Here is a 13,063-nt window from a genome sequence, read left to right on the forward strand (position 1 = left end):
TTCAGCAGGCTGAACACCATCTCTGGCTGGAGATGCACAGAGTTAATATTGCCAAGGAGCAAAAGATACGATAAAAATAAAGGAGCTGCTAGACTTATAGTTACAGAAACAACCTGGGAGTAAAAGACACACACAGCAGCTCTTATCCCGAACAGCTGCTGCATGGACATCTGTGTGCCATGCACTCTTTAGCCAGCACAGAACATGAGGGGCTCTCCCTTAGGTGGCAGCCCATTGTGTGTGTTAGGAAACTGACTCTGTTTCCATTCCACATTTAGAGAAAGACCATTTGAAATCATCAAAGCATGAGTCCCTAGGTAAAAAAAAAAGTACTGTTCTCACAAAACCAGATCATTTTCCTCACATTTGCATTTTAGAGTACCTGAAGTTTGTTTGAAAACTTGCTAATTGTTTTTCGTACCTCAATTGCAAATTCTCCTTCAGCTGTTCAGTTTGCTGTTGGACTACTGAACATTGCTGATGTAACAAACCATCAATACACTTGGTTTATTCTACTGAATCTTTGGTATCTTGTGAACATACCTGCTCTCCATCGCTGTCTTCGCTACTGCTAAGTTTTAAGTCATCTTTCAACATACTAAGTAAGTAAAAGGGAGAAAGTGAGACAAGTTTTTCCATGTAATTTAATTACATTCAAAGCACTCTTCTATATTCCAACAAGTTACTGTTTATGCTACAGAGCTGGGTGTGTGGGTGAAATCCACAAGTTACCATTTAAAACATTTAATGTCTAAGAATGGCAAGTTAAGTCATTCTTTAAAGAAAACTACGGGCTGTAGTGCTTTGATTCCTTTGTTCGTTCTTTAAAGTTTAGAAAGGAATTCTGACACGTTTTACTAATGCAGGTGGAGCTAAAACAACTGCGTTCAACCTCTTACACACCACGGACAAGAATACTGTTTCCCATTGAATTAAGAAATGTGATTGCTTCATGTCTAGTGGCAAAATCCCAACTGTTCGACATCATAAATTTTCTACTATTCTTCAAAGGTATAATTGCTCCTATTTAGGGTAGTCATACATACACATACTATTTCATGACACTGAAAGTACAGGAACACAAAGAAAACATAGTGGGGTATTTGTGCTTATTTAAAAACACCTTCGTTACAAAAATAAAACGTCTTACTCTGTCTGGTTCGATTCACATCTGGAGAAAGAAGATAAGAAAGGATTAGAATGCTTCCCAATTTCACAGTACAGCTGTTCTACTTATAATCTGAAAAGAAACAGCAACCTCGAGAATCTACTTAGACATCTATTTTCAGCTGCTACCCTTATCAAAAGATGCATTTATCTCACTTTTTAACGCTTTCTTAACAGAGCACAATCGCTTTATCGGAAATTCTATTGACACAGCAAACATCTCCTCACCCCTCTTCCCATGCACCTCACTTTAACTAATGTGAAGTGCTAACTCCAGTTCTTGCACCTTCCTACACCCTCCCATTCTGGAACCAGCACAGCCCTTTCATAGAGGACTACACTGCTATAACAAAAGAAAAGCCAAATGATGAACTCCTACTGCTACCACTTATTGAAGTGGCTGTGTATAAACATCTGAAACCTCATGTTTTAAGGAACTGACATAGTCTATAATAAATAAATAAATGAACAAGCCACTCTTCAATTATTTCCCATTTCTTTCTCACAGATGATTTGTTTTTTAATCTTATTAATACTAAAAATGTAAACAGAAAAACTAAACTTCATTTCGTAACTGCATCACAAATACTAACTTAGAATACCTTCAGAATCTGCAGTTGCTTTCAGTAAACATTCCATCAGGTGGAATGGGCATTTTTTGTTTGGAAATTGTATTTAAACAGAATGTAATCAATTTTCAGGTATGAATAGGGCAAAAGACAGTTAGATTCTTCCTGCTGCTTTTTTATTTTTTCTTTCTGATGTCTGATTAATGAAGCATAATGTTAGGTCTGTGTACGCAACTAATAAAAATGCCTGTCAGTCACTTAAGAGAATGAGTAACTACTCGTACAAACTTAACTAGATCTCAAACTTAATTTACTGTCTCCTCTAATAACAGAACAGTTCCTCATCCTATTTGTGCAACTGCAACAAGCTGCTTCCAGCTGACAGCTTAGCAATGCACGTTTAGTAAATCCTGTCCCATCCTGCCCATTCTCACACACTGATACACTTCCAGCTCACCAGCCAATTCCTAGGGCCAAACTCCTGCTCAGTATCCTACAGCTGAGAAGAAAGCAGGGGGATGGAAGGAAGGTGCACCTGTTACACCGGTGTGCCATTATTTGCCCTACTGTTCCTGAAAATAGGTTGAAATCAACTTTTTTTTCCCTCTCCTGTCAGTTAAATGTAAAGCATGACAAAGAGTGTGCAAGAACTGACACATTCTGGTAAAGAAACAGCTACTTCCAGAATCTTTTAAAAGTTGACTGTTACGTGAGAAATGTTTTCTCAACTGCTACTTACGATTTGGATTGATGGCCATTGGATGTTTTTGATGAAGGATTATATCGTTCTAGAAGGAAAAAGAAATAACGCTGTACTCTTTTGAACACAGACAGCAAAACAGTCACTGCAAAGTGGACAGAACTAAACAGGCTTAGCCAAACAAACTCAAGAATGGCGGAGTGAACAGGAGAAAGAGGGACCAGCTGACGTCAGGTGCAGCCTCTCACACATTGACCAAGTGAGAGAGGAGCAGAGACAGACTGCCAAGAGAAGCAATGACCTTAATCAAGAAAATCTAGAAGGCTTTTTTAAATCGTTGCTGTCTAAACCAACACACACTTAATATGTTTCTGAAGGTGTGAAAAACTTCTGCTTCTATCAAGGTAGGATACAAGTGACAATCCTGAAGTAAAAGAGGATAGGTCTAGCTTAGATATTAGGAAGAAATTCTTTAGTCAGAGTGTGGGGAAGCCCTGGCACTGCTGCCAGAGAGCTGTGGGTGCTCCATCCCTGAAGCCAGGCTGGGTGGGACCTGGGCAGCTTGGTCTGGGGGGAAGCTTGGAACTGGATGGCATCTAAGGGACCTTAGAGCCCAAACCCTCCCATGAAAATTATTCTATTACCCTCTACATGCTGAGGAGATCAATTAAATCAAGTTTTTAATCTGTTTCAGCATTCCTACGCAGCTTTTTAGTGAATGAAAAGTCTTTAAATCCAAAAAGCAAACTCATAAACCAAACCCTACAGTTAGAACACTGTGATATAATCTGCTTTTTGGTTTGTCTTCTTTTTCCTTCCCTGTTCTTTAGTTCTAGTAAATTACTAAACATAGCACAACAGAAACAATATCTGAGGTTGTTGGAAGTGTCACAGAAAACTGAAAATGGAGCTGAGAAATGGTTCTGTGTTTTTATCTATTTGGCCTCCCTGATGACATACCTAAAGATCAGCTGTTTCCAGAATGTAACCTATTGGCTAGCCTTATGGAATTAAGTTTTAATTTGTTTCCTTAATTCCCCACTGTATTAGGAGTTTAGATTAAGCTGCTTGTGAATACCTAAGAATAAACCATTCCGCTTTTACTATTTAATCTGTTTAATCACTTTGACAGGGACTGGTAAGACTGTTGGAAGGCAACAGCACAAATCTAATTCATTTTTGCCAGATGTGTTACCTGGTTAAATGCTTCATTTCAGTAATATTCAAAATGAAGACACAGTCAAATAGGAATAAAAGGTGCATTTGTCTAGACTTTGGAAATACATTCTGGGATAATACACTCAAGAATATTAACAATTCTTGAGCAGTTCTCTTCAATTTTCATATCCATAATGCGAAAGTGGACAAGAAAAAGGAAGAAAATGCATTGTGCTTTTTCTATTAAAATATGAACTTCGTTGCTTTCCAGCATACCCAGGGGTTTTCTCTGTGGGTGTTTTCACACTCAGCTATTTTCAATCATATCAACCAAGGAAGCCTATTTTTCGAGAATTAAAAAAATAACAACAATTTAAAGAAACAATTTTATTTTTTTCCCCTTTTCTAGAAGTTATGAGTGAGTTACACAACAGTTATTAACTTTCCAGTTCTCAGCAAAAAGCCACAAATAAAATCAAGTGTTTATTTCATAAGTCTTGAGAAAATACGGACAATTTTTACGTGCAACCCATTCCATTACCAGCCTGGAGAGGTCTCATGATCTAATGGCCTGACTTCTTAAGGGGTACTAAGAATACTCAGTTGTAACAAAAACACTGCACATAGGAAAGGAAGTTTAATGTACTTACTCTGTTCTCCAGTGCCAAAACTGGACTGTTGAGACTCCTAAGGGAACAAAAGATCACAGGAGTTTTTTCAAAGGGAATTTTAACATCTCAAAAATCATGCCATAATCAAGCTATTGTTCTGACTTTAAAGGATGGCACATATCCTTTAAAAAACAACAACAAAACAAAACCAACACCTACTCCCAAAGAAAACCAACATGCTAAAAACAAAACCCAGTGGTAACAACCGAACAGAAACAGGGAGCCCTTTCCTGGGCCCAAGCTGCCTTCCCCAGCAGTGACAGAGCAGCGAGTACATGGGAAGGGCATCCTTAGCTCATCTGTCCCACTGACCCATCTGTCCCTGCTTGCTTGCTTGGAAGATGGGCCACGTGCAGTTGTCATACACAGTACCTGAATCTCCAGAAACTGTGCAACTTCTGCAAACCCTATCTTCCCTTTCTCACCTTCATCCAAATCCTCATGTAACTGAGCAACCTGGCTGTATAAAAGCCAACAGACAGTGATAAATACCTGCCTCGATATACAGTGGATTTGCTGTCTATGAAACTAGCCTTGAAAGACAGAGCCTCGCCAATTCTAGCACTGGTAAGATCTCTGTATTCCTGTTCCAGAAAACCCAATTCTGCCTCCTGAAACACAGTACGTTATCAAACACTTGAAATGTTAAAAAATAAATAAACAAACAAATAATCAGAGAGTATTGTGTTACTGAAAACCTACTTCTAAGCTAGTGTGCCATTTTAAAATAGGACCTTCCTGACCTCCTTTTAAAATGAGGACAACTGCTGACCTTACGCATAAAAACAGAGAATGTTTGAGTCAATTCACCAAGCTGATAGATGTACTCTGTGACAGTTAATTGCAGGGGTTTGGGGCACAGCTGTACAGCAGTCTTCACAAACAGCCAGCTCAGTGACGTGATGCAATTTATAAATGCAGTTTCCAATTGTAACTTCATAAACACACAAAAGCTCTACATGGCAAGGCATACTTACATATATCTGACTTCCTTTAACATTTTTATTTCAAAAGTGGCAGCAGTTGAAATCATGACTTGAATGAGTATTGTCAGTGGAATGGAGAAAGAGTGCAATTTTCTCAAAAACAAAACCTCTTAGGGAACTTTAAGATGTTCCCAATGCCCTTCATCTTTACTGACTGAAAGAAGAGACATTAAAATCAACCTATGGTTAAACTGCAAAGTCAAGATCAAGTTGCAGAAGTCTTCTTACTTCAACAGAGAGCAAAAGCCGTACTCTCTTCAGAATACAAACTGATTCTTATCTTTCACACAGGTTCAATGAGTACAAGCATGATTCCTCAGTTTCCTTTTTCCTGTCAACTAAGACAAGTAGGTAAATACTTGATAAAAGTACCTGATAAAATGTAGGTAAAACCAAAAAAAAGACCCTACAGTAATCAAAATTCCACATATGCAGAACGACTGCGCTGTGCTGAGCACAAGATGAGTAACTGGGACTGTTCTCATCAATGTACATACCATAAATTCTACAGAAAGTGTCTGCCTCAGTGCTTACCTCAGCCAGCTTCCTATTTCTAAGGCAGTATTCCAGTTAAGGGCACTTTAACGAGGTGTTATGCTTAAATGTGCAACTTCTTCCAAATAACTCACCATCTATTTTGCCTCTGAATACACGTCTCTCAGAAACTCAAAGATTAATAAAGAAATAAACAGAAATATATATTTTTTCAAGTCCAATTTCTTGAGAAAGAAGAAATTAAGAACATTTTGAAGGATGGAAATGCTTTTCACAAAAGCACAGCAGATTGCTGAAGTTAAGTGGAAGACACTTCAACAGGTAAGAAACCATTGCTTGGACTCTGACACAAAATGGTGATTAGAATGGTAGTCAGGTACATAATTCTTACCTGTCCATTTTTGGTTTGGCTGTGGTGAATAGGATCCATTTCCATTTAATATCTGACAACCCAGGTCAGACCTCACTTTTAATTCTCAGAATAAAGTTTCTGGATCACAAGGATCACAAGGGATCGACGCAACTGACTGCTGCCTTCACAACTACTACAGCACGGGACACTGAGCAAACCCAGAGACCAGTGCACCTCTTCAGAGATGTCTGCAGGTCACCGCTCAGGTACACAGACATAACAGCTGTCAGTGACATCACACTCCCTGTTCTATGATGGAAAGATTCCATCCAATAAGAAACAGCTGCATTTCTGAATATATTTTACAAACACACCAGTCCTCCTGCTCTGCATTTTTTGACTGTGAACCCCTGGCTTTAAAGACTTACACAGGATGAAATTACAGAGCGTTAGGTGATGGGATAACATTTTTATCAAGAGTCAGGAATCTGTTTTTCACAGCACCCATAAAACTTTTTATGACCTATTTTCATGAAGTTTTATCTTCTGATTCAAAGACTTCCTGATAATTATAAGATATATTTATAGTAATGCAGACAGGCCCCAGTCAGGATTTTGGGTCCCTGCAAACACTTGCTGCACACAGGGAAAATGATCTTATGCCAGCAATCTTAGACATAAAATCCACCCATCCACCAAAACGAGCCTCATTTTCTACATGTAGGCAAAGTGTACCAGACTTCTGCACACAAGAGAAATGCTGTGAGATGCTGCAGCATATAACTTGTAAATAAATAGAAAGTTAAGGAGAATAAGATTTTCTAGAACAGTGTGGCTTGATTCAAGTAAACCAGCGCTGTGTTCAGCCTTCTGAATTCTGTTCCGGGTCTAGGCTGTACAAGCCTACGGCTCACTAACTTGCTGGAATTTGGAGAAATCCCACTGCCAAGAATGACAGAGGGGAGAAGGCAGAGGAAATTACAGACTTTGGAAACAGAGAATTTGACAAAGTTCCATGGCTAAGATGTACGCACACAAAATAAATAGGCTGGCAGAAAGTTGAAAGGCTCAGGGTAGCCATACATGGAATTTTTTCGCAAACTTTGTGAAGAAACAGAATCCAAGGTTGACAGATTCAGAAAGAAAAACACAGCCTCCCTTTTGTGTTCAGACGTCAACAAGGCTGTGCAATATTATGCAGTTCCTATCTGCAGCACAAAGGCCTTTGTATTTCTGCACACTTTCTTTCCCCCCCTGAATCAAACAGCCACTGAGAGAAGAACGTAGGCAACACAGGCTGCTGACACCAAAGCTGCCCATAGCTCTGGGCTACCCAGGCAGCGACAGTACCAGGACCATCCAACCTTCTGTCAGCCTGTGGCACTTTGGTGGATGTGCACTTACAACACACAGCCTGGAACATTTGGCCAAAAAGCAACCATGAGTTGTAGTCGGAGCCTTTTGGAAAGCTCCATTCACACACTGCTCTCCTGGTACATCACCAGCTCCAACATCTCTCCCACCCTGAGATAACTGCTATGAGGCACTCATGAGAACATTTACTTGTGGCCAAACAATCTAAATTACAGAACAACTTTCTTTTTAAACTGGATTGTTATTAAAGAGTAATCCAACTTGTTTATTTGGGGGTTTAAAGCTGATTTTCAAATGGGAAAGTAATTTCAAAAACATCCCCATGTTAAGAGGACTAGAAAGTTGACGACAGAGCATTTACGTAACAGCAAAAACTGTTACAACATTTAATTAGAGATCTCAGGGAGAAAATCTTAAAGTATTTCACTGAATGGTTTGGGGAATAACTTGGATCAAACAGGAAACAGAGAGCAGTGAAATGGTGCTTCAAAACCAGGAACAGTGGAGTCTTCATGATTAGGAAGGCAAGTTTTAAAAGGCATCCATAACTTCTGCAATACAGCGTTAGGCCACATCAGCAACCCATTTCAGAGATATGTTGAGTCTTGAGAAGAATTCTATTCTCAACTTAAATCAACTGCTGATAATCAGTAGATACAGGAAGTAAAACATGATTTCATATATTAGTCAGCTGCCTCAAACCAAACTGTACTTGCTAAAGTTGCAACCCACAACTATCTCCCCTGCACACTCATCAGCCAACAAAATACTTCAGATTACAGAGCAGCTTTTCAAGGCAAACAATCACCAGTGCCAGTGTGACTGAAAGCACTGCTGCTGAGGGTGCAAGACCCAGCCCTGGGAGGACTTCGAAACTATGAGGAAAGTTCAGTTTAAGCAGAAAAGTACATTTAGATTTCTTAGTATTTACCACTGCCTGCCAGATAGAGGTAAGCAATACTTGCTTCTGTACACAATGGTACAAAGTATTCCCCCTACAAAGAAAAAGGCTCCATGGCATTTTAAAATTTCACAGTTACCTTTAAAAGGCTTGAATTTATGAAACAGAATTTAATACAAAAAGGAAAGCTGCCCCACATGTGTCTTTGCAAATCACTCTGTGTGTGTAAACCAGAGGAAGCAAAACAACATTCTTTGTAAGAACATTGTTGTGAAGATGCGACAATGTTGTGAAGATAAAAAGATTCCAGGTATGGAAACAAACACAGAACTACACAGAACTCAATATAAAAGAGTTCCAAAATCCTGACCTCTAACAGGATCTATTCTTTTAACAGCATTCAGTACTTGACCACAACACTGACCTTCGTTGGAAAAGGAAATTTTGATGGTTCAGTTTTGCATGGTGTATGAATAGCAGTCAGCGGAGGAGGCCAAGAATGGGTCATCTCCTGTAACCAGAACAAAAAAGAACAGCTATTAGCAAAGCAAAAGCACAAAGATTCCAAGTTACAATCCTGGTTTGAACAGCAACCACCTCTCAATTCGCAGTTCACTGTTCATACTTCACTAAGCTTTATATTCAAATCTTCATTTCCCAAATGTATAATGAAGATTTTGCATAAAAAGAATTTCTACCCATGAGAACAGATAGTTAAGACATAGCAACCAAACAAGAAAGGCACAAATCAATGGAATTGATTTGCCCGAACAGAAACTAAAGTCTGATTACTTCAGGCTGTGAAGAACATATGTGAGACTAAGGGTAAAAAGAAGAAACCTGGAAAAGGGAAGCACAGAAAGTTTGAAGAGAAAAGTGATAAATCAAAAGCTTGAAGCCAGAAAGAAAGTGTGTTGTGTTCACTCAGAGCATCTGCAATAACCGTGGAGTAATGAAGATCAGAGCAAGTCAGTGATGCAAATGCTCACAGGGCATCCAGTGACACCTTTGTGACAGCAGACATGAACAAGGGTCACACAAGGGATAAAAAGATTTGAGAAAATAACACAGGTAGAAGAAGAAGGATGTGCTGCTGGATAGAAAAAAAATATTATAATCTAAACTGATACTGGAATGTAAACACTCTACTTTGGTGGAAGAAATGGTTAACTCTGGGTATAATAGCAGAGGGCTGGGATAGAAGAAATGCAATTCAACATGGAAACCCAGGAGATGATTATGCCCAGCACACACAGCTCTGCTTCCAGTGTTCCCCAGTCTACCTACTTTAGAGGATTGATTGAGGAGTCCTCCTGTAATGAATTGCAGTCAAACCAATTTGAAAGGTACTAATCCACTGTAGAGCACTTTCCACCTCCTTAGAAACGTTTGTGTATTCAACAAGTAAGTTATGAACAAAGCCCAGAGAACTTACTTTTAGAATTTCATCCACGCAGCTCACATCACCAGATGCTGATGCCTAGAAATCAAAACTCTCAAAATCAAAAATCTCAAATAGGAGATTAATGTCTCCTATAACAGACCTTCTTTAAAAGATCCCAGGGGTATGAAGCAGTTAAAAATAAACTTCAGTCCTTATCATGATTCATCTAGACTCTATAGAGATACAAACAGATCTTGCTAATTCTTTTCAGCAACATTAATTTTAATATCAGATAGATTCAGATTTTTACAGGATGAGTCACATCCAGTTATGAAAAGCAAATACATCAGATCTATAAAACTGCCACAGTAATCTCTTACTTTTCATTTGACAGTTAAAGTGATCTTAAGCAGTCAGAGACACTAAAAACTTCTGTGAGAGGGGGAAAAAAATCATAGCTTTCAATCATTCCTGTTAAGACGCGACTGGATAATATCTGAACTCAAATGGATGACCATGAATATGCAGTAATGACAAAATGCATTATCAAGTAAAACATAGATGACAGCATGAAACTAGAAACAGCAATAACTATGAAACTATAAATCATTTGCATCCCTGACACTACAAACAGAAAGGAAGCAAAGTTACTGCACATTTTACTGCACTAATGTTAACATGTGAAGTCTTCCAGAATATGGAAATAATTTATTTTTCAGCTCTCCTTATCTGTTTCCTGGATCTTATTTTGCTCTTTATTGAAATTCCAGAAACAAATGGTTGTCAAACAGTACAAGATGCAATGACATTTTATTACTAAGGCACTCTCCTTGTATGTGAGCTACAGTCAATTTCTGTGCCCAACAGTATTCTGTATTCAGCACACCTTATGAGAAGTCTGAACCTTTTTCAGTTTGGTGTGCTTTGGGGTTACCTTAGTTTGCTTAGGCGAGGCTATCTATAAATTATTACATTCTTCAAATGAAATTCTGAGTTAGGCAGAGGATCTCTTGTCTAGGACAACATGGCTCCCAGAGAAGACAATACACGCATACAGGTTGTCAAAATAGTTGTGAGTATCCTACTATTTTACCAACTTCTGACTATAATTTAAAATATTCTAGGAAAACTTGTTAGTCTGGGTTAGGTTAGCCTTTCTCACTACATCTCATCGGCTTTGCTTAACAAAAGCCACAATCTCCACATGGAAGAAGCATTTGTGCATTTCCCAGTGAAAATACAGGCCTTCACTGTGGAAATTTAAGATGCTTTACTTAACAAAATATAAAATTTACAATAAACTAAGTTTATTGGGATTTTAAAGAAGCTGGAAAATCCCAGCCCAAAGGGACTGACATTCAAGAATCCAGTAAATAGATAACAACTTACATCGAGTGGTTGAGAAGGTATTTTCAGCTTGGTTAGATGTGCCTTGCTGCTAGGCTTCAGCTCATTCACACCGCTGCTGTGAGTCTGACTACTGTAGTGTTTGGAGGATAACTTTGGTTCCATGGATTCCTGTCCATCCATTGGCCTTACATAAGCAGTGGGTTTCTGTAACATTGAACTGGACTTGGACATGAGCGAAGGTGGAAAAGACTGGTTAGAGTGCTGTCCACTTGAAAATGAGGGTACACGTGAAGGGGAGTCCCAGTTGGCATCCGGATCCCGGGGAGATTTTGAGCGTTGATGTTCTTTGCTGTGATGATCGCTTCCATGAGATCTCGAATGACTGGAGCTTAATGAAGAAACAGCAGGAGGTTTCCCAGGGCTGGAAGAACGGGATTTGGAGTGTTCCGATCCATGCTGGCTTTTTTTGCGACTGCTGCTGCTACTGTACGAGTCACAGTCATGCCTCTGGCCACTGCTGCTACTGTTATTGCCACTGCCACGCTGACTGCTGTGGCCGCTCTGTAAACCCGAGGACCGTTTCTGAGATTGCGAGGAAGTGCTAGGTGCTGGTCCTACAGGAGTCCATTTGCTACTCTGATGTGAACTAGTATTATGTCTCTGATCACCGAAGAAACTTTGGTTTGATTTTTCATCTCCTGTTGATGGTACGGTAGGTTTGGGAATTCCAACAGGCTTTGGTAGCGATCTATCTCCTATAAGATCATCCATTTCATCATAATTACCAAGCATGCTCTGAATGCGACTAGATAATTTGTCTTCTTTGCTGGTCTGTGAAAAACATTAAAGAAAATGCAAAACACAGCTTTAAAATACACAATTTCATTTTTGGTTAATTGACTTGACAACTATTGTAATTAATCTAAACTTTAAGGCTAAAATCATGGCTAACATCCAAGTCTTTTTTTGTTAGTGCTCCCAATTCCCAGGTTTTGTTCTTTAAGCAGTAATTTCACTCCCTGTGGCATGAAGAAAAGATGTACTTCAGTAGCACTTATCCTTTTCTTATGCTGATCTCTAATTACTGAAAAATCACACTGGTGTTTTCCACCTTCCCCACCCTTTTATGGGAGAAGCTGTTGCTCCCAGTATGAACTGACTGCCCATAGTTATCCATAATAACAGAGCCATGTAAGGAACAGATCATGCCCCACATTCTTAAACCTTTTAGTGTTATAAAAACAGCACCAGTGTACACCAACACCATCTCAGAAAGATGGCAGATAAGCTGCCCAACTTCCTCTGCTGACAGAAACTCACCATAAGGGTCAACAGCACCACTGAGTTATTTCTCTATTTGACTATCTGAAAATTGGAAGGTATTTATTTTCAAAGTCTGTTTCTGATCTTTATTTCTTTTCATTAATCCTTTTTCTCTCCTTTTCATCATGAATTCTTAAATGTTGAAAAGCTGGATAACTTAAAAAGTAGTCTGTCTGTGTGCTTCAAACAAAGAAGTAACTAACAACTCTATTAAAATCTTTGATGAAATTTAAATGCAACTTTGCCCAGTTATCATTTTCTCATTTTATTTCATATGGCCAACAAAGTATCTGTGAAGAAGATTTATCCTTGTCATGGTTTTGTAATTTTGTAATTTTACTATCAGTATTCCACATCATAACATCATGTCAAGTATGGATACTTCTGTTGAATGTGCAGTCCACAGAAGAAGACTACATATCCCAGAGAACAACAGGGTTAATGATAAGTCACGGGACCAGGACTCTATATAATCTCGTTCCCAGGCTGGAGTGCCCTCCTTCTTCTCTCGAACTTCTCGGAGGGTGGGAAGCGTTCCAGCCGTGTCGCCTAGAGTTCACAGTAGGCCTCTCGGTTTTTGGGGACTCTCTCTCTCTGTTTCGTTCGATTTGTTAGCCTCAATTATATTATATT

General features: G+C 39.0%; 1 protein-coding gene across 1 annotated transcript in view; it reads right to left on the bottom strand.

Annotated features, from left to right (window-relative positions):
* The window catches only part of LOC146755697 (AF4/FMR2 family member 4-like), a gene marked incomplete at its 5' end in the record, with an annotated part of 28,570 nt that extends 16,629 nt beyond the window's left edge, over positions 1-11,941 (bottom strand). Inside the window, 7 exons of the mRNA XM_085525369.1 lie at positions 544-598; positions 1,151-1,171; positions 2,476-2,524; positions 4,245-4,281; positions 8,798-8,884; positions 9,809-9,853; positions 11,147-11,941. Of these exons, the coding sequence (XP_085381495.1) occupies positions 544-598; positions 1,151-1,171; positions 2,476-2,524; positions 4,245-4,281; positions 8,798-8,884; positions 9,809-9,853; positions 11,147-11,941 (1,089 nt within the window). The remainder of the gene's footprint in view (positions 1-543; positions 599-1,150; positions 1,172-2,475; positions 2,525-4,244; positions 4,282-8,797; positions 8,885-9,808; positions 9,854-11,146) is intronic.
* Positions 11,942-13,063: the final 1,122 nt, after the last annotated feature.

Source organism: Coturnix japonica, chromosome 31 (assembly GCF_054131305.1).
Source record: "Coturnix japonica strain WE chromosome 31, WE-NBRP24, whole genome shotgun sequence".
NCBI lineage: Eukaryota > Metazoa > Chordata > Aves > Galliformes > Phasianidae > Coturnix > Coturnix japonica.